The 20,487-nt window shown below is 34.9% G+C and overlaps 1 protein-coding gene across 1 annotated transcript in view; it reads right to left on the bottom strand.

Annotated features, from left to right (window-relative positions):
• RIMS1 (regulating synaptic membrane exocytosis 1) overlaps window positions 1-20,487 on the bottom strand; it is a 491,685-nt gene that overhangs the window by 285,387 nt on the left and 185,811 nt on the right. Inside the window, 2 exon segments of the mRNA XM_042939159.1 lie at window positions 559-570; window positions 3,110-3,323. Coding sequence (XP_042795093.1) covers window positions 559-570; window positions 3,110-3,323 — 226 coding nt within the window.

Raw genomic sequence — 20,487 nt, 5'->3', positions numbered from 1 at the left:
AGAGAAAAAAAAGGGGCATAGGGCAAAATGTGGTTCAATATGGCAGCTCTGCTACTTGTGTTCTACAGAAAAATCATTTTATTTTGACTTTTTATTTGATTTGATTCAGTCTTGCCACTAAATCAGTACATTCAATTCCTTCTGCAATAAAATTTTAAATCACCTGCCTATGCATCTACTGAGTGCTGAGAAAGGGACAATCCATGGGATTTATTGTTCCATTGCAGTTTATTGTTTATTGCAGATGGAATCATCATCAAAACTCAGAAAGCTAAGAGGACAAATTGTTCATAATGATTTAAACTATACTATAAATATCAATGTTTCCATGAACTCAAACTACCCGGACTTCACCTGTTATTAATAATAAAACTCTGTAATGCCCCTAGATGTCCATTTTATTTATTTATTTTTCCACGAGAACTGGGAATGAGTTTTTCCTAGTATACCATTTCTTTGTGAAAGTATAGTGACTGACAACACTAGGTGAAACATTCACTCAATAAAGTTCACAACATTATAATAACAAATTATAGAAAAGAAAGCATGGATTCTAACCACTTTGTCCTCCTTTGGGAAAGCATCCAAGGAAGCAGAGTAAAAAGAGAGGAAAAGAAGAAGAGAAAAACAAAAATAAGGCATATATTAATAGATTTTAAGAAAACAATTATGTATTATTTTTAAAGTGTTCAGACATAGGTATTTATAAGCATTGTAAATGTTTACTCTTCCCCAAAATACTCATGTTCAAGCTTTCATTGAAAATGCACCTATACTAATTCTACTATAGTAGATACCAAAATTGGGCACTATAATTTCCAAAAGTTTTAGTACTTGATGATTACATCTATATTTAAAACATTTTTCAGAAAGAAATCTTAATTCACTATTATATTTAGTCTTCCTATTACTGAAAAGACATTTTATTAAAATGAATAAAATTATATAAATAATTTTATCAAATTACTGTCAAAATATTTATAGTTACAATTTGGAAAAATCTAAGAATGGGAAATATTTGTAAAGAATAAAAATGAGAAAAAAGATATTAACTATTGTAGTCCTAAATTATTCCACAAGCACTATTTATATGTAATATACGTTTCAACACTTATAATGTCATGGGAAAAAAACAACACAATATATTCATACAATATTTTTGTCTCATGCCTTAAAGTTATGCCTTCTATTATTTTGTTCTTTTGAATATTTTGTCCAAATTGGATGGGCTTATAGAGACAGATAGACTACATTAGGCTTGGGTGTCTTCAAAGCAGAGGTACATCTTAGCTCAATTTCCTTTAACCCAGGTTAAACATGAGATTTATGCACATGAGATTAACATGAGATTTTAACCCAGGTAATTTTAATATTTCATTAGTTAACTGTATTATTATTGGTTTTCCTCAAACCTATCATGGGAAGTTACAAACATTCAACAGCTATGGGTGCTCAGTCAGCATTTCCACCCTGCTAATTTGCACACTACTATGTACTGACAGCACCTTTTCAGATTGGACAGTACCCCTACACCAAATGTTTTTTTAAATATTTTGTATATCATTCCCAGGTCTCATCTGTGAGAATTCATTCCAAAACAGTGTATTTAGGAACACTAAAGATGAGAAAGTTAACACATAGTTCTTGTACACCTCTTTATGTGCCAGATACTATTTTAACCCAAGGTTGTTTTAAAAAGGTCTTAATATAACATATGATAATTAACTAAACTTTCAGGAGGAAAACTCATGTGGTCATCAGAATGGCACCTAAATAACTCTTAAATATATATCATAAAGACCTAGATTTTAATTTAATTATCATAATAATCATATACAGTAATTATTACTATCCAGTTTCATAGATAAAGAAGATGTTGTTCAGGGAAGTTAATTATTTTCCCAAGGCCACAAAGATAATAGTGGGCTCACCTTAAAACATTTCTCTTTTACTGAATATCTTAATTTCACTGGAAGGGATATTTAGAATACCCTACTTGCAATTGAAATACACTACCAATGAATATAATGTTGATAGGGAGATTGATTTTAATTTTAGCCATGGGTTTCTCAATTAGGAAAATATCAAGAGTGCATAAAGCTTCCATATTATTTTTAAATATAACTTTGTACTATGTTACACTGCATATATGATTAGATAATAAATGAAATTACTTAGAGAAACATGGGGAATTCTTTAGGTATATGATAATCTTAACTGTTCTATATTACATTGCAGACCTACATCAAAGAAAACTCACCCAGACATCCCTATAAATAATTTTACCATACTAAGATAGGGTATATAATAAAGTATATTAAAATGTATTCTAAAGTATTAGAATTTATCTAGTACTTCATAAAGAATATTTAGTTCTCTTAAATGAGCATCTCAGTGCCTCACAAAGTGTATATATTTAAAGCACAGGCATAACATAAGTAGCTCTCATTTAAGCCAAATAAGGAAACTGCATCAGGTGAGACTACATCTCATAGAGAAGATAATAAGTACAAAAATCCCCCCAAATTTAAAAAAGGGTATTTTGACATACTCTTTAAATATCAAAATAGTTTCCATGAGAGAAACCTAGCACTATATACTTTACCACAACAGTAAATAGGAAATTACTCTCATAGAAGCTAATCATTGTTTTATATATGTTGTCTTCGGTTACATTTAATGCTACCCAGTTCACCTTACATTCTACCTTCATTCAGCCTGAAACAAACGTTGTAGAAACTAAGTTTTTTTTCTTCTTTTTACAAGAAGAACTGGATATAACAACTTTTAAGAGTCTTCTAGTTCATGATACTAAATCCACATTTACTACATTTTTCAGAAAGTAAATTTACTCCCACAAATAATCTGTTGGTTTGAATCTTTTGGTTTTTAATCATTTACTAAGATGCATATGGAAAGCATTTTTTTTATTATTTCATCACTACTCCACTACTATGAACCTTATGAAAAACAGAAAATGGGAAAGGGGCACATTAATGTGTACACTTATGCCTGCGTCTACTTTATAATACATGTATGTTTTCTGCTTGGCAGGTGTACTGCTTTTCACCTGCATTCAGAGCACCTCTCAGGCTCAGGGAACACTTACGTTGTTGGATCGCAGAGACACGCGGCCTCCACAGCGGGCACAGAACTTGGTGCGGCAGTAGGAGCAGAGATGGCCGCACCCGTCAGCAAACTTTGTTTTGTGACAGATTCCACAAGTCGGGGCATCATCTTTGTGCTCTCCCTGGTAACGCCGCGCTTCTTCCCCTATCTTCCTCACTTGTTCTTTATAGCTTTCAAATTGTTGATGCAATCTCCTGGGCAAAAGAGAAAACGGTAGCAAACTAAGTAAATGACAGAAGACAAAAACAAAAATAATTTTTCCTAACAGAAGTATAGCTATTTGAATGAAACCAAAACATATAAAATAATTTTTCCCACTAATCTTACCCTTCAACTAATCAAACTTTCCAGTAAAAGGCCACTGGTAAAAAATGTATTAGCATGTAACCCACTAGTCTCAGTTTTGTTACTAGCAATGAAACATACACGAGTACAACATATAATCACTGTTTTGGTCCCCAAAGTGGAATTCATGTGTCCACTCCACGCCTCTGCTTCTTCTAGACAAATAGCTTTCAAGGTATTTGGACTGGGGAACTCAACACTTTACAACTACATTCATGTGTGTATACAACTGAAGCAGAAGTTACACAAAATACTTAAGCTAACTATATACGATGTACTCTGGTATAGTCTATCTCATTCTATTTTAATAATGATTACAGTCTAAAAAAAAGTTTGTCACAGGAAATTGATTCCCTGACCCACTATGTGAGCATGATGTATACTTGGAAAAATACCGTTTTAAGTTATAGGGGCACCTGGGTGGCTCAGTTGGTTAAGTGCCCAACTCTTGGTTTTGGTTCAGGTCATGATCTCACAGTTTCGTGAGTTTGAGCTGCACATTGAGCTCTGTGATGACAGCACAGAGCCTGCTTGGGATTCTCTCTCTCCCTCTCTCTCTGGCCCTCCCCTGCTCACATATCTCTCTCTCAAAAATAAACTTAAAAAAATTATAAATTATAATGCTATGCAGTTTGTCTTCCACAAAATATCTTCCTTTACCCCTATTCTTGGAGATTATTTATGTATTTAATATCAAGTGTTTGATTTCATACAGTATATAAAGTATCACCTTATACATTATAATTGAGCTCACTAATCCTTCCACGATATGTGAAAAGTGTTAAACCACACCTTGCAAATATTCAGATTTTTTCTGATACAAATATTTTCTCATACAAATACCCCAATTTGTATGAGAGTTGTCACCACTCTTTATTTAATGGATGCAACCAAAGTTGTTGAGGCAAACCATTTTCCATAAGAATGTTCACATTTAATGTGATTCAAGTCTCCTCCCTTCCCCATCAGCCCTAATCCCTCAATCTTCAACTGCTACAAATAGAAACTATTTGCTGCTCTGTACAGAACACCATGACATCCAGTGAATCCCCAGTGAAAGTATGCCTTAGTTTTGTAAATGAGAACTGAGAGAGTTGTCCGAGGCCTAGCCAATAGTCATTGGCCATTACAACAATGGAGAAACTCCTAGGAAAGTCATCTCTGTAACTGAGCGAGTGCGCTGGATGTATTCCCTAGGACACAAGGTACACACACATGCTGTTGTTAATACAGGCAGTTAGTTAGCTTGATTCTCTACACCTAAGATATCTGTGGGAACTGGTACTCCCTGGAAACAGAATCAAATAAGTTATGTCTAAGGACTCTAGTACTTGAAGTACTGGGATTTCATTATATTTTCCTTTTAACATCAACAACTCTTGAGCAGAATTTTAATAATTACTTTAAAAATTATAAAACCCCTTTCCTGCTTTGCCAATTGACAGTTTTTCTATTTAATAGCACACATACTTGCTCTAGGAAATAAAGTAGTTTAGAATCTGAAGCCCTCCCCAATTTAAAGGCTAGCTAATTTCAGTTCATAGAAATAGTGATATATTTAAGGAAAGCAAGAATGTCTGAACGGCTTGAAAAACAATGCTATTTGGTACACTGAATTTTTTATAATTTAAGCACCATTAATCTAGGCTCAAGTTTTTAAAAAACAACTGGGGCTATCTTAACTACTTCAAAAGTAACCTTACAAAATAGCATTGGAAATCTTAAGGCTTCTATTAAAGAAAGTAATTATTAAGGAGTGGGAACAAGGAAATATCTCTAATCAAAGAAACATATATAAACTCTAAGCATAGAGGAAGTACATGGATAGATATTTATTGTGAGAACCATCAAATCAAATGTATTTAAGTAAATATAAATGCAAAAGCTAGGCAAAGGGAAAAGATTCCCTATGAATTTACTTTGTAATACAGCACATGATTTGGTATGAGTGTTGGCAAACTTTCCAGTAAAAGGCCAGATTGTAAATATGTTAGACTTTGTGGGCCATATAGTCTCTTTGACAACTACACAGCTGTATTATAACATGAAAGTAGCATAGATAATATGTAAATAATAAGCATAATAAGTGTGGCTATATTCCAATAAAACGTTATTACCAAAACAGATGGTAAGCCAGATTGGACCCGTGGGCCAGTCTGTCATCTCCTGATTTAGTATATGCTTTATACTGAGGTATAATGGTTTGAAAATCCACTGTTCTTTAAAAATTCAAATATTGGGGTGCTTGGGTGGCTCAGTTGGTTAAGTGTCCAACTCTTCGTTTTGGCTCAGATCATGATTTCATGGTTTCATTGAGTTTGAGACCTGCGACAGACTGTGTGCTGGCAGTGCAGAGCCTGCTTGGGATTCTCTCTCTCTCCCTCTGTCTGCCCCTTCCCCATCTGTGCTATCTCTGTCTCTCTCAAAATAAATAAATAAACTTAAAAAAAATCAAACACAAAATACTTTTATCCATCCTATAGGACCAATCAAAAGGGGTGTTTTTTTATAATAAATATATGCAGGGCAGTGACCAGTGAGATAAAAACTTACTCTGCTACAATCTCATAGCATTTTATTTGGTCACTCATAAGGCATTCAGCTTTTTGTCTTTTGGTTTTTTTTACCATATACTATTAGTATTTCTGTACATGTCACCTTTCTTCTACCAAACAGTAAATAGCATTAGAAATGCACAGTTTAGCAAGATAGTTAAGACATATTTCTCCTTAGTAGTAGCCAATACATACTTGCTAACTATAAAATTCATACACAAATACTTTGTTCTTAGTCCATTTTGAGAAAAAAAAACAATTTCATACTGAAGACTATGTATCCTGAAAAATCTTGCTGCCACAAAATGCTGAAAATACTGGATATTTAAAGGAATAACTTTAAAAAAATGTTTATTTATTTTGAGAGAGAGATTGAGGACAAGCAGGGGAAGGACAATGTCAGCGAAAGCCCAATGCAGGTCTCGAACTCATGAACTGTGAGATCATAACCTTGGCTGAAACCAAGACTCAGACACTTAACCGACTGAGCCACCCAGGTGCCCCTAAAGGAATAAATTTTAATTCCTATTTGAGTTGGGGAGAAAGTATGGAGATCCTCACAGGAGAAAAATGAAACAGTAGCAGTAATTCAGAGATGGAGTATAGTTATGAAGCAGACCACTGCTCCTGGGACATGTACTGAGGCTCTGTGACCAAGAACTTCAGCTTTAACTTTCGTACAAGTGAACAAAATTAACATTGTTGTTAGGTAACCACCAAAAATAATTGAAATAGAGTGTATGATATCCAAACCAGTGGAAAACATGGAATGAGGAAATAGTCAATCTACAGAAGACAACAATTGAAGCAAATGAACAAACACAGACAAAGCAGGACAATTAGAAATTATGACAAACAATGGTAGTAACAATCCAACACACATCAGGAGTCACAATATGTATAATGGACTACAGCATCATTAAAAGACAAAAATTAACATGTTAGATCTTTAAAATTTAGCTAAATTAGGTTTAGAAGAGATATACCCAAACTAGGAAGGATGTTTGAAATAAAAGAATGAAAAAATATATCCCAGTGAAAGGCTAAGGACAACAACAACAAAATTGGGATAATATTTATGGCAAAAAGCATTACTAAAGATAAAAAGGATAATCTATTATTTAAAAAGTATTCATATAATTTTTTATAAGACAATTCTAAACTTAATTGCATATAATAATATATGAAGCCAAAAAATAATAAAACTACTAACGTAGAGAAATCCACCTTCATTGTAGGATACTTTGACAGACCTTTCTCTCTATAATTAACAGACCAGACAGATCAAAAATAAATAATTACAGAGAATATTTGAAAAACATAATTAAGAACTTTATATACATATGCATATGTATTTATCTGTCCAGTAGAATAAACTTGTTAAGCTTATTGAGTACGATACTTGTTCACACATATTTATTGTCCTCAGTGGTAGAATACATATTTTTTTTTCATGTAGATATGAAATTATTCAAGCTCTGGGCCTCAAAAGTACTGAATATGTTTTATTTCTTAAGTTGAGTGTTAGGCACATATTATATCTTTTATTCTTTTTCTCTATTCTTTACATATGTGCTTTTGTATCATGAAGTATTTCACATAAAAAAAGGAAAAAATTCAGTTCTATCTCATCAAATATCATTAAATAACAAATGAGTGCTATAAAGAAATGAAAAACTGGAATATATATGGCATTAAAATCTACAAAAGAGTTGACCAATTATGCCTCCTACTTAATTTAAAGAAGAAATGTGTATGTTTAAATGCACAATAACTTTATGAAGTAAATTCCCATTTTATTGATGAGAAAACTAATTTTTGTCTAGGGGTTTGCTTTTCCTTTCTATCTGAATATATCATTGTGAATTCACATACTTCAGATCTTACTCTAAGCCCATATAAAAGATGACAACAAATACGGATTCAACTTGCAAATGAAAACATTTCTGAATGCAGGAAAGTGTTAACTATCAGGAAATGTCAGTGTTTTGTCATGACTAATTGAAGATACATGAACAAAAGCTGAGTATGAACAAGCCAAAGCTATGCTGATGAACTCAGGTCCTGAAACTCCCATGACCTTTCACTCCTGCTCAATAATACTTTCATGCAGTTTCAACTCCTCTACAGTGCTTATTCCCAAACTCTCTTTTCTCAAATTAACTTCAAGCTACTGTGTCCTCCTGAAAGACTCAAAATACTATTTTGATGATGTATGAACCCAGTGCTGGTTCCCTATGTGTGTATGCAGCTTAGGCTGTGACAGGGGGCCAGACCACAACAGGTGGGCAGGCAGCAACATGTCCTTCTCCAGTAGGCCACGGCAAGAAGGCTGGTGAGATAAGGTTTCTCAGTTGAGTTATGAGGGTGGGGTCTCTAGGTTCTCATTTTCTCCATGAGACATTTTAGGAGGGAAGGTCTCTTCCAGTCTTTCTTCCAGTCTTTCTTTCAGTGGAAGAAAAATCTAGCCCTCTGAGTAGTTCCTAAGGATGACAGCTGCCAGGGGACAGTGCTCTCCCAGAAGCTGCACTGACATGCCTGGGGCAGCTCTTTGGTAAGTGCTTCACCCCACAGTTTATGAAGTCATTCACACAAGCATCTCCAAACTCTACCAGGACTTATATCCTCCCGGATGCTATCCCTTAGTGACCTGCACCCATCTGTACCCAACTCTCATGTGTATTTCCAATTCCTTCCTGGTTTTGGCAATAGTCCTTATTTATAAAACTGGTTTGGACATTCCCACCGGGAGAGAATTAAGAGAAGAAAAATCATGCTGTTTCTCAGCCCAGAACTCTCTTACAGCTTCAACTCTGTTTCTTCATGGGCTTCTTCCCTTCCTTACAGGTAGGACTCCCTTATTCTTCACTGAAAGAAAGAGTCCAACCAAAGTCTCTAGCAACCTCTTTAACTTATTTCCCACTGTGTTCTTTCTTTACTTATCAGCAGATACTATAAAAGGTGGGGGGAGGAGGGAAAGAAGGCAGGGAGGAAGGGAGGAAGGAAGGAAGGAAGGAAAGAAGGAAGGAAAGAAGGAAGGAAAGAAGGGAGGAAGGAAGGAAGGAAGGAAGGAAGGAAGGAAGGAAGGAAGGAAGGTTGGTTCAGCATTTATTTACTCCCACTTCCTCAAAATCTACTTATTCTGCAACCTTCTGCAATGCTCTACTGAACTGTATCGTAAAATTAACATTAATGTCTTTTTCTCAGTTCGTATTCCCCTTATATTATTCTGATATCTCACTCTGTCAAGATGTTGTCCTCATAATAAATTTTGCCTTTGGAATCAGGATATTGTAGTGAAACCATAAACAGCATATGTATTTTTTGTATCTGATGTTTTAATGTTTTAATACATATCAAATATGTGACAGTGTTCTATTATGAATAATAAATGGAAATACGTATTTTATTATATATTATAAATGCCAGTGAATGTCAGTAAATGCAGAATTGCAAATATTAAATCTTTGTTGTGAAATTTATTTATATATTTCAATTTTAGAATTAACAATATATTCTTAGTGATTAGTAAGATTGACAGTACATATGATCACAAATTTCAGATTTAAATTATCTAGAGGGAAAATGGTGTTATAAAATACGCAATACTATAAAAAAGAAAGCATTAATAGAGAAACCTTGGTTTTCTCTCAGGATGTGACTTTTTCCCCATCATTTCATTCTGTAATAATCATTGTACTATTTTAACATATGTGCACTCAACGCAAGAAACATCAAGATTCCAGTTGTAAACAGGTTGTTTGGGTGATTAATGGCACACATTTGAAGGACATAAAGATGAATGCCTAAAAAACTAGATATTCTTTAAAAACATCATTATATAAATGCAAAATAATGTAAACAGAAAATTGGTAATGACATTCTTACATATTAATAAGTATTTGTTGATTACTTACTATAAATATGGTACACAGCAAGATGCTAAATGATAATGGTAGAATGCAGAGAAATTTTTGTAATTGGCACAGTACTTCATTTATTTCTATTTTGTATTTTTCCTTCCTCCATCCTGAAAGTGATCAGAAGCCAGAAGACAACTCCAGCTTTCTTCCTGGCTATCCTTTTCAAAGGACAGACTTTCCTAGAGTAGGAGGGAATGGGAACTAGTGCTTTGAAATTCCAAAAGCCTAAGAGGCAGGTGTGGAAGGAAGGTAAGGGCTTTCCCTAGGATGAAAAGAGGGACAGGGACCAGGGTGGCTTGTGCATAGCCATCTAACATGGAGAATTGCTTTTGGATGTGCAAACAAGCATAAAAAGGCAAGGGCTTACGTGTTCCTTCCCAACCGTGGCACAGAACACATAAAACAGGGTACAATATAGGGCCCATGAAGTTAGTAACATGGAGATTAAAGCTAGGAGAGTTCTTCTGAGAATGTCAGATTGTTCAAGTGCCTCCAATAGGGGTGTCCAGGAGAAAGACCTGACAAGGAAATTAAACATCTCGCTAGCCTGATAGGTTGAAGGCTTGCTTTAAAAGATTTTGACATCACACTCTATTGTCAAAAAATTAACACTAACCCCAATTCTAAAACACAGTTCTTGATTCCAAAAAGTACAGTCTACTTAGGAAGTAAGTTATAGGTAAACACAAATTAACAGTTTATGACAACATATACCAAGTGGCAAGGAATGTAATTAAATTGTTCTGTAGGGTAATAGTTCTGATTAAAATAACCAGGGAGGTTTCTTTGGCACAGCTGGTCAAAAACATTTTTCTAGGTGATTTGGAACTTGGACTATTTCCTGAATACTAAAAGTATGGCACATAGTAATGCTACTAGAAGTACTAAAGTAGGAGCGCCTGGGTGGCTCAGTTGGTTAAGCGTCCAACTTCAGCTCAGGTCATGATCTCACAGTTTGTGAGTTCAAGCCCCACATGGGGCTCTGTGCTGAGATCCTGCTTAGGATTCTGTATCTCCCTCTCTCTATGCCCTTCCCCCATTCATGTTCTGTCTCTCTGTGTCTCTCAAAAATAAATCAATGTTAAAAAAATTTAATGAACAGAAGTACTAAAGCAAAAAAATAGGAAAGCATGCTAAGATAGTAACACAATTGTGAATGCTCTCAAACTTCTTAAAAGTGTAAGTTGAAATCAAATTATCTTTTAGAGTCTTTGCATATCAGCAAACACGCATCCAGTTTATATGTTGTAATGAATGACAGCCCAATAACCACACATACCTGTGATATGAAAACATATGTGCCGTTAAAAATTGGTTTTTTGGCCCCAAAACAGAGTTGCCCCCTCTTTAAAAAATTTTTTTAATATTTATTTATTTTTGAGAGAGAGACAAAGTGCCAGCAGGGGCGGGGAAGAGAACAGAATCCAAAGCAGGCTCCAGGCTCAGAGCTGTCAGCACAGAGCCCGATGCAGGACTGAAAGCCACAAACTAAAAGATCATGACCTGAGCCAAAGTTGGATGCTTAACTGAGTGAGCAACCCAGGCGCCCCAGTTGTCTCCCTTTTAATAAAACTCTCTCTCTGATTCTACTCTTGAACAGAAGAGCAGTAAAATTCCACTGCATTCCAGTGATAACTAATTTTTTGTAATGATGCTTGGTCCCTTATATTAGAGATGAGTTGGGAATAACCTCACAGTCTTTTAAACAAAAAGACTAAGTTATGAAATCTGGTGCTACAAAATTGTTGAAAGGGGGACAGAAGTGGGTTCTTAACCTGACCTCCAGGAATGACTCCTAAAACAAAAGCATAAACTAGCTACTCAGAGTTCCTCAACCAGGAAGCTATGGAATCAGAAAACCACTGCCCAAATTGCTGGTGTTAGAATCCTACCACCTCAGCAGAGACATTCTGATCTGGAAATACCACCATAGCCACTTCGAGCCTGCTAGAGAGTCCAGAAAAATGATTGCCCAGCATGCTGCTGTGGTCCTCCATTTAACTCCGTTTCAATTCAAGTTTCATACAAGTACATCTGACTGGTGGAACATAAATCACATCTGGAAATCTAGCTGCAAGAGAACCTGTGAAATTTAGTGTTTAGATTTCTGGCTTCTTCATAAATTCCCTAGAAAGATTCTGGGATAGATGTTGTTGACATCAGTCTTCCACATTATCTACACTCCTCTGATTTATGTCAAATTTCTTAATTCATTCCACTGCACTTGACTTGAGCAATATCTAAGTCTAAGATTTCCTATGGTATTCTCTGTTTCTCTCTCTCTTTCTTCATATACTAAATATACACTTAGTGAACACTATGGGAGCATTTTGCCTCCACCAGCAAATTTCTTTTGATAAACGCAGTGTCCTAACAAAGTTATACATACATATATGTAGCTATCCAGTCTATTGTATCTAGTAAGAAGGATGCAAATACAGCAAAGTAAAACTCAGACTCAGATACAAGACACATATATAAACAAGCAAACAAACCAAAAACCCATTTTGTAGTGATTAGTTGCATAGCACAGATCTGTCACCTGTGGTGAAAACTCTCGTTATTCCTCACGTGGATTATTTCATCAACTTTTTAAGTAGGCTCTGGCCAATGGATTTCCTCACTCTAGTTCATCATTCATACACTCTAAATGATCTTCTTAATAAATTGAACCAGTTATTTTAATCCATTGCTAAAATAGAATCTCTAAGATATATTCCAGTTCCTCATCCTGGGGTGATTCTCCCTTTGCTCCCACTTATTTATCTATCAGCATCTCTCACAAACCCTTCTCATTTACTGTATATGTACCATTGTATCAAATACAGTTCTTGATACAAGCATCAATTCAACAAACACTCATTGAGCTCCAACTATACAGTAGGCACTGCTTGAGTCTCTAAGAAAACAACATACAACAACATAAGAGGATACTGAATTTTACTTATTTTATTACTTTATTTAAGGTGTTTTGATAAATATCAGAAAATGGTCCTTTTCCTTTGTACATAGGGATCATGTCCCTGTATTAGAGACTGTTTTTTTTTTCTTTTCAAAGCCTAACATAATTTTATCATGAACATAAAACTTGATCTAACAAAATGTAATCTTCTAGGCTCTAGAAGTTTACTGCTGCTTAGAGGAACAATTAGTCTTGGTTAAAATGTGTTAATATATTTTTGTGTTTTTTCAGATAATATTTTACAACTATTCTTATTTTAAATACAAGTTGTTTATAGGTGTTTAACATATATAAAATATTCTTCAAAAGGAATTGATTCATTGAAAAATTTTATAATACAGGTGAAATCACTTTTATAGCAGTGTATTTTTTCCAGCCTTGAACTTCCTTTTGCAAATTGAACCCTAACCAATTATTATAAAACTACTTATCAATAGTTTGAATTTACTTAAGCTAAGCTTTCACTTAACACTGATCTGTAGAAATATAACATGCCATTCCTCTATATGACCATGTTAGCTTTCATTGGAATTTCACCTTTGTTTTCTCCTCCAACCCTTGTAACTATTTCCTGAAATTTAAAAAATGGAATTGTATAAGCTTGAAACTAAAGCCTCCTACATCTTTGCTAGGACTTGGGGATCATCACTTTGGAATCATTTAAACTCCATTCTCAGAATGAGAAAAGATAAAGGAAAGATTCCAAAACCCAATTTTAAATGGAAATATTTAGGAAAATAAGAGACACAGGAGGAGGGATTTCGAAAATCACTATGTACCATGTTCTCATTTTATAAATGAGAAAACTTAGACCTATTACTTTAAGTTACTAACATAAGGTTGTAAAACTGGTTTGTGATAATTAGGACCTCTACTTCCAACTTTCCACTACACTTTCCTATCTTAATACTCATTTCAATATGGCTAGAGGAATAAAAAGTTACTGATTTGTGAAGGATGTTTCCTTGGTGTTCTTAAACTGCATCAAATTTATCTAAGGGGCTTGTTAAAATGCATGCATTTGGACTAACCTACAGAGCTTCTGATTTAGTAGCTAAGGTATAAATTCCAGGACCCTGACTTTTTAAAGGTCAACCAAGGTGATTCTGGTGCAGATTATCTGGGGATTATAATATAGTAGAGAACCCTACATTAAGGTTAAATTTGAAAATGAAGGCATTTTTTTCATACACCTTTCATCACACTTGATAAAATCAATTTCATCACATAATTAAATTTTAAATTTTAATCATAAATTCAAAATTTGGGGGACACCCTATACAAAAATATGCTGGAAAACTTTTAAATATTGCTATTATAATTTGATACCTATCATTTAAAAGTTTATGATTTTATGAATCACAGATATTTACACATTATTATTTGTAGGTTTTGTTTTAATGTTCATAATAGGGGTTATGGAAAGAGAGGGATAAATAAATGAGGCATTTTTAGGGCGGGGAGACTACTCTGTATGGTACAATAATGGTGGATACATGTCATTATACATTTGTCCAAACCCACGGAATGTACAACATGAAGAGTGAACCCTAATGTAAACTACGGACTTTGGGAGATTATGATGTGTCAGTGTAGGTTCATCAATTGTAGCAAATGTACCACTGTTGGGGGATGTTGACAATAGGAGAGGCTATGCAGGTGTGGGGGCAGCAGATATATAGGTAATCTGTGTAGGTCAGAGGAAATTTTCCCCTTAATTTTGCTGTGAACCTAAAAGTGCTAAAAAAATAAAGCCTACAAAAAGTCTGCCCTAAAAAACGGCTATAATAATATATATTGTATATATGTGTTATAATATATATATATATATATTATATATATTTCCTAAACATTTCAGTAGTTCAGAAATTTACCTCGGATATTATTGAATACTTTTTAAAATTACTACAGTTGAAAAAATTACTTTTCAGCTGGTCTAAAACCACATTTAGTCTGTAATTTAAATGTCCAGCAGATGGCACTAAAGATTTTAATTTTTACACTGAGTTCTTATTTAAACCATTTTTCTTTAAAATATCTAATGTGCTAAATAAAATTGGTTGAATCAGCAGGGGTGTAACTTATTAGGAAAAAATGTGGTTTAGGAGGTTGCTGAAAAAGAACAAAAAAGAAATTTATAGTGTTGCAATTTCTGCTCTTTTGTGGAGGACCCTCATTTTATGTGCCCTTTAAAAATTATATATTAAAGGTTTTGTCAGATGTTTTTTGTCTTCCATTTAGCGCTGTTAAAGATGTAGTTCATCCAATCAGCATCCAACAGTGTTCTGAAAGCACTGAGAGATGACACTTAGGAAAAATAAGAGCATAGCTGATGATTAGCTATTAGTGTTTTATTGCCTGTTACTTCAGTCAAGCATTTATTTTTAATTCCGTTTTCAATTTACCATAGGAGGCCACTCCTGAGTAAGCATTAAAGGAAGACATCTCAGGACACGGAGACCCACTAGCACACATTTAAATTTTTGCTCCGCTTCATCTCCCAAAAAACACCTTCACTGTGCTCCCGGGTGCTGTAAGGCACTGCATGTGTAGAAGCTGTGTGTGTTAGGCCTCAATATATTGCTTCTAAATTATGGAATAAAAGCACTGCTTTCTAATAGTCTAGATCTATCAGAGGTCTAAAACTGAATATCTGGCACAAGAGGGAGTCATTTTAATACTTTGACAAGCAGGTTCTCTCATTCACAGCACAGTTCAAGACAAGAAAATCAAGTGAAAAGAAGAGAAACTATAAAGTAGCATATTAAATCAGAATGAAATTTTAGAAATAAATGAAGTTAGTTTTTAAGAAAATAATCTAATAGGTAATGCTGATGATGTCTGCATCATAAATATGTAATTGATCAATTTAAATTCATGTAATCACATGCCACATGAACTTTTCCAGAACGTGCCATTTGGTCATGCTAATTGACCTAATATACAGAGAGAAAACTTCCATGTGTTGGCAATTTTTAAAATTTTTTTTATGTTTAGTATTTTATATTTGAGAGAGAGAGAGAGAGCGAGTAGCGGAGGGGCAGATAGCCACAGAATCTGAAGCAGGCTCTAGGCTCTGAGCCCCAACACGGGGCTGTAACTCACAAACCTTGAGATCATGACCTGAGCCAAAGTCGGACACTTAACCGACTGGGCCACCCAGGCACCCCCATGTGCTGGCAATTTTGAAGAAGGTGGTGTCTACACATATGATAAAGCCAGAGTGTTAGGTACTTAATACATGCCTGCTCAATGCACCATAAACCTAATCTTTCTGTATTTTTATTTTCACCAGACTTGCTATGTTTTCTTACTATGGGGAGAGGAAAAAATAAACCAACTTTACTTCACAATTGCTTTTTGGAATGGATTAAATATAAAAATTTAAGTGTATCATCATGAAGAAATTATTTAAATTCTATTCTTCAGTTTCCTATTTATAAATTGGTAATAATAATAGCGACTTCATAGAATTTGGGGAGGGTTAATTAAGATGATCAATGTAAAGTGCTTAGTACAGTGTCCAGCACATGATAAAAGCTCAATAGATGTTAGTGATTATTATTATACGTACACATAGATAATACATGAGAAAAGAAAGTACTTTGCTTTTAAGTTTCTGAGTACACTTAGCTGATAACTTTGGGAAGCAGCTATGACTGGCAGGATTTCCTGGCATATAGGTATCAGTATGAGTGACTTAGATCATCTATAAATTGACCAATAATAAAGAGCAGAAAGGTCATCTTTATAAGATAAAAGTCAGGGAGAAAGGTGAGTCTGATGGTATATTTTGTTTTGTGGAAAGTCTACGAAATACAAGCACTGGGGGGAAACACATATAATTTTGCCTGAAAAATTTTCAGCCTTTTTTAATGGTCATTTCTAATTCATACAAAGGGGAAAAAAAGAGATTCTAAAATCTGATACTTTAAAAAGGCTATTATCATTAGGCTATTTTGAATTGAATAATGTAGATTACCTAAATCATAAGTGTTTCCAATGCTCCAAAATGGCTAATGAATGACTGATATACAGAAAGCCTCTAACACATGAAAAAGTTGGGTTCCCTTTTACTTTTAATGTCTAATACATTTATGTACATTGAATGTATTCACAGTAGTGTGCTAACCAAATTTTGCTGCTTGTTTGTTTGAATGATAAAATATAATCTGGGATGTGGTGGCTAAAGGGAACCTTTCAGTGTAATTTGGACAAAGAATCACTACCTTAAATTTGTAAATTTGATCAGAATAATTCCTTTAAAATGTGAATAGTTCCATGAAGCTCTATAAGCTGCTCTGTTTCCCAGAAATCACAAAGCCATAAGGGGGAAGTGAGAAATGCAACATTCCCTAATTTGCAGACAGCTAATGACTCTGTCTCCATGGACAGATCCTCTGGTTGGTCAAGTTCAGTGCTTACCCATCCCAGTTACCAGGCTCTCTATTTGACCAACAGTAACAACCCTGTCTTGTCTGGTCAAAGGTGCTATCTCATCTACTTATCCACAGAGAGCGGGTAACAAAGACGTATCAACCCTCCTCTGGATAGAGAAAGGAAATGTACTATTTACTGGCTTCTCCCCCCCCAGGAAGTACAGGTGCTAACATGTTGCTTTGGTTTTGGATTTAATCCACATTAGTACCAATACTTCAGAAGACAACAGAGCCCAAGGATTCTGGGGCCAAATATCCTTTCCTGGGCTCTTCCTTCTACTAACTTTGTGGCCTGGCAAGTTAACACCTCAATACTCCACTTTTCCATCTCTGAAATAGAGATAATACCTGCCTATTTACAGACAGGATTGTTGTGGGAACTAAAATAGATAATATATGTAAAGCACATAGAGAGGTGTTGATTTTACTAAGTACTCTATAAAACATTAGCTATTTTTTTTAATAATATACAGAGAAAATAGTGAAAACAAATCAGATAAAGTGTCTGATTTTGTTCTGTGCCATCTAATATCATTTAATGGATTACAATACATAAGTAGGATTTAGAATTATGAAATAAAGTGTCTAGGTTGACTTCAGATTTTTAAAAGCAGTTCCAGCAAATATCCTACTTTTAAACCCTGAATTAAATATCTGAGGACTAAGAAATGTATTCCAAAAAGGTTTCCCCTTTTTCATTTTTTAAAAGCAGAGAAATACAATCTTCCTGAATTTTACTTGCACAGTATCCTGAATTAGTCAGCCATCATTAGGTACAGTATTTTCTAAGTCATTCTGAAGTGGATTTCAAGACAAGTGACAAGATGTAATTTCCTTCCCATTATATTTGCTAATGGTGACATCTGTTTTCATCCTTTAATTAAAATACATTGTTAATATGCGTTTAAGACCTAACTATCATCTAAATAATATAACAGGTGTTATAAATAACTTAAGTTCTTTTATGCCCATGAAAGAGATCATAAAGCAGATAATTCAAGTGGTTTTGCAAATATAGAAGTAAAATTCTAGAAGATATAATACTTTTTAATTTCTAAAACATATTTGTACTCTGTATCTCTTCCATGTGACCCAGAACCCCTACCACCATTTAATCAACTCCAGACAACATCTTCTACCCTCACCAGCCACTGCCTGAGAATAATCAAGTCTATTTTTAAAAGTTAGCATCTTATGTTATATTTAGATACTAAAAATGTGTCATAATCAGCTTTCACTAATCACAGTTCACACAAAGCTAGAAATAGTCCATTTTACCTCTCATAATATTGCATTATCTATGAAAAACTTTGAATAATATCAACGTACTTTAAATTTGAACTGCATTTAATTCAATAGAATATGCCAGAACCATGGACAAAAAAATGTTGCAGTTTTTATCACTGTAATGATCCATCAAATTAAGCACAATCTAATTCCAGCTCAATAATCTGATCAATTCTGCAGCAAACCATCAAAAAGAGAATGGTTCACTATACAGATGATCCCAGACTTACAATGGTTTGACTTACAATTTTTCAATTGTTGGCACAAAATGTTGTTGGCACAAAATTATGCCATTATGTTGGCACAAAAGCAATATGCATTCAGTAGAAGCCATACCTTAAATTTTGTATTTTGATCTTCTCCTGGGCTAGCAATATTCAGTATGATACTTTCTCATCATGCTGGGCAGTGGCAGCGAGCTATAGCTCCCCGTCTGCCATTCAATAATGACAGAAAACAACCAATATACTTGCAACCATTCTGTACCCAAACAACCATTCTGTTTTTCACTTTCAGTACAGTATTCAGTTAATTATATGAGATGTTATTCTACCTCATTATAAAATAGACTTTTAGATAACTTTGCCCCGGTGTAGGCTAATGTAAGTTTCTGAGCATATTTAGGTAGGTGAGGCTAAGCTGTTGCGTTCTATAAGTTAGGTGTATTAAGTGTATTTTCGACTTAACAATATTTTCAACTGATGACGAGTTCATCAGGATATAACCCCATCGTAAGTTGATGAAGATCTGTATTTCACCTAGAAGTAACACCCTATTTCATACTTATTTTGCTGTTATTTGTCTTGAGTATTTGATTAATCCCTTCTGATAGATCATCTTAAACTTAAAATCTGGGTCCCTTCATCTCTTACCCAACTCAGTAACTCCTATGCCAAGTCCTACAGAACAGGCAATCAATACATATTTAGAGTTTAATTTGGAATCCATTCAGTGGACTAGCCTTGAAAGACATGTTGTCAGTCCTTAACAAGAATCTGCTCCTTCTCCTTCTCAGTCCCTTGCAATGCCCTTTGCTCCTTTTAGGGTTAAACCTAGTAGCCTAACTGAAAATAGTATAGCCATGCAGAGCAAAATTTATACTTTACCATCATCTAAGAATATAAATGCTAAGTAATGTTATGGTCACTATTGATTACCCTGCGTTTCAAAGTATAAATGGGGAAGTCAGGGAAGGTGTGACTGAGTTGGTGAAATTTGAGCAGACTTGAGGGAGGTGAGAGAACAAGTCACAAAGAGTGGACTTGGAAGAGGAAACAGAAAGGGGGAAGGCCTGAGGTGGGAGCCTGTCTGGGGGTCTAAGGAAAAGCCAGCTGGCCGGTGTGGTTGAACAGGACTGAGCAAGGGCATAGCTGTGATGGGAAGAAGGGGACAGTTACATAAATCTCATCATCATTTTAAGTATTTGGCTTTTACTCTGGGTGAATGGGAAGCCACTGGACAGGTCTGAATGGAGGAATCAGGTGGCTGGACTTAAATTTTCACAGGATCCCTGTGGCTCCTATATTAGGAATAGGAGAAGGCAGGCTTGAAAGTAGAGACAACAGTAAGGAGGTCATGCAAGAGTCCAGGTTGGAGACAATGAAAGTTTGGCCCAGAGGGGCGATTGGGTGGCTCAGTCAGTTAAACGTCTGACTTTGGCTCAGGTCATGATCTCACCATTTGTGAGTTTGAGCCCCGTGTCAGTCTCTGTGCTGACAGCTCAGAGCCTGGAGCCTGCTTTGGATTCTGTATCTCCTTCTCTCTCTGCCCTCCCTGCTTGCACTCTCTCTCTCTCGAAAATAAACATTAAAAAATTAAAAAAAAAAAAGTTTGAACCAGAGCTCTGG

The sequence above is a fragment of the Panthera leo genome, chromosome B2 (assembly GCF_018350215.1).
Source record: "Panthera leo isolate Ple1 chromosome B2, P.leo_Ple1_pat1.1, whole genome shotgun sequence".
In the NCBI taxonomy this organism is placed as follows: Eukaryota; Metazoa; Chordata; class Mammalia; order Carnivora; family Felidae; genus Panthera; species Panthera leo.
Note: the sequence above shows the minus strand (reverse complement) of the source record. Positions and strands in the feature narration are given on the sequence as shown.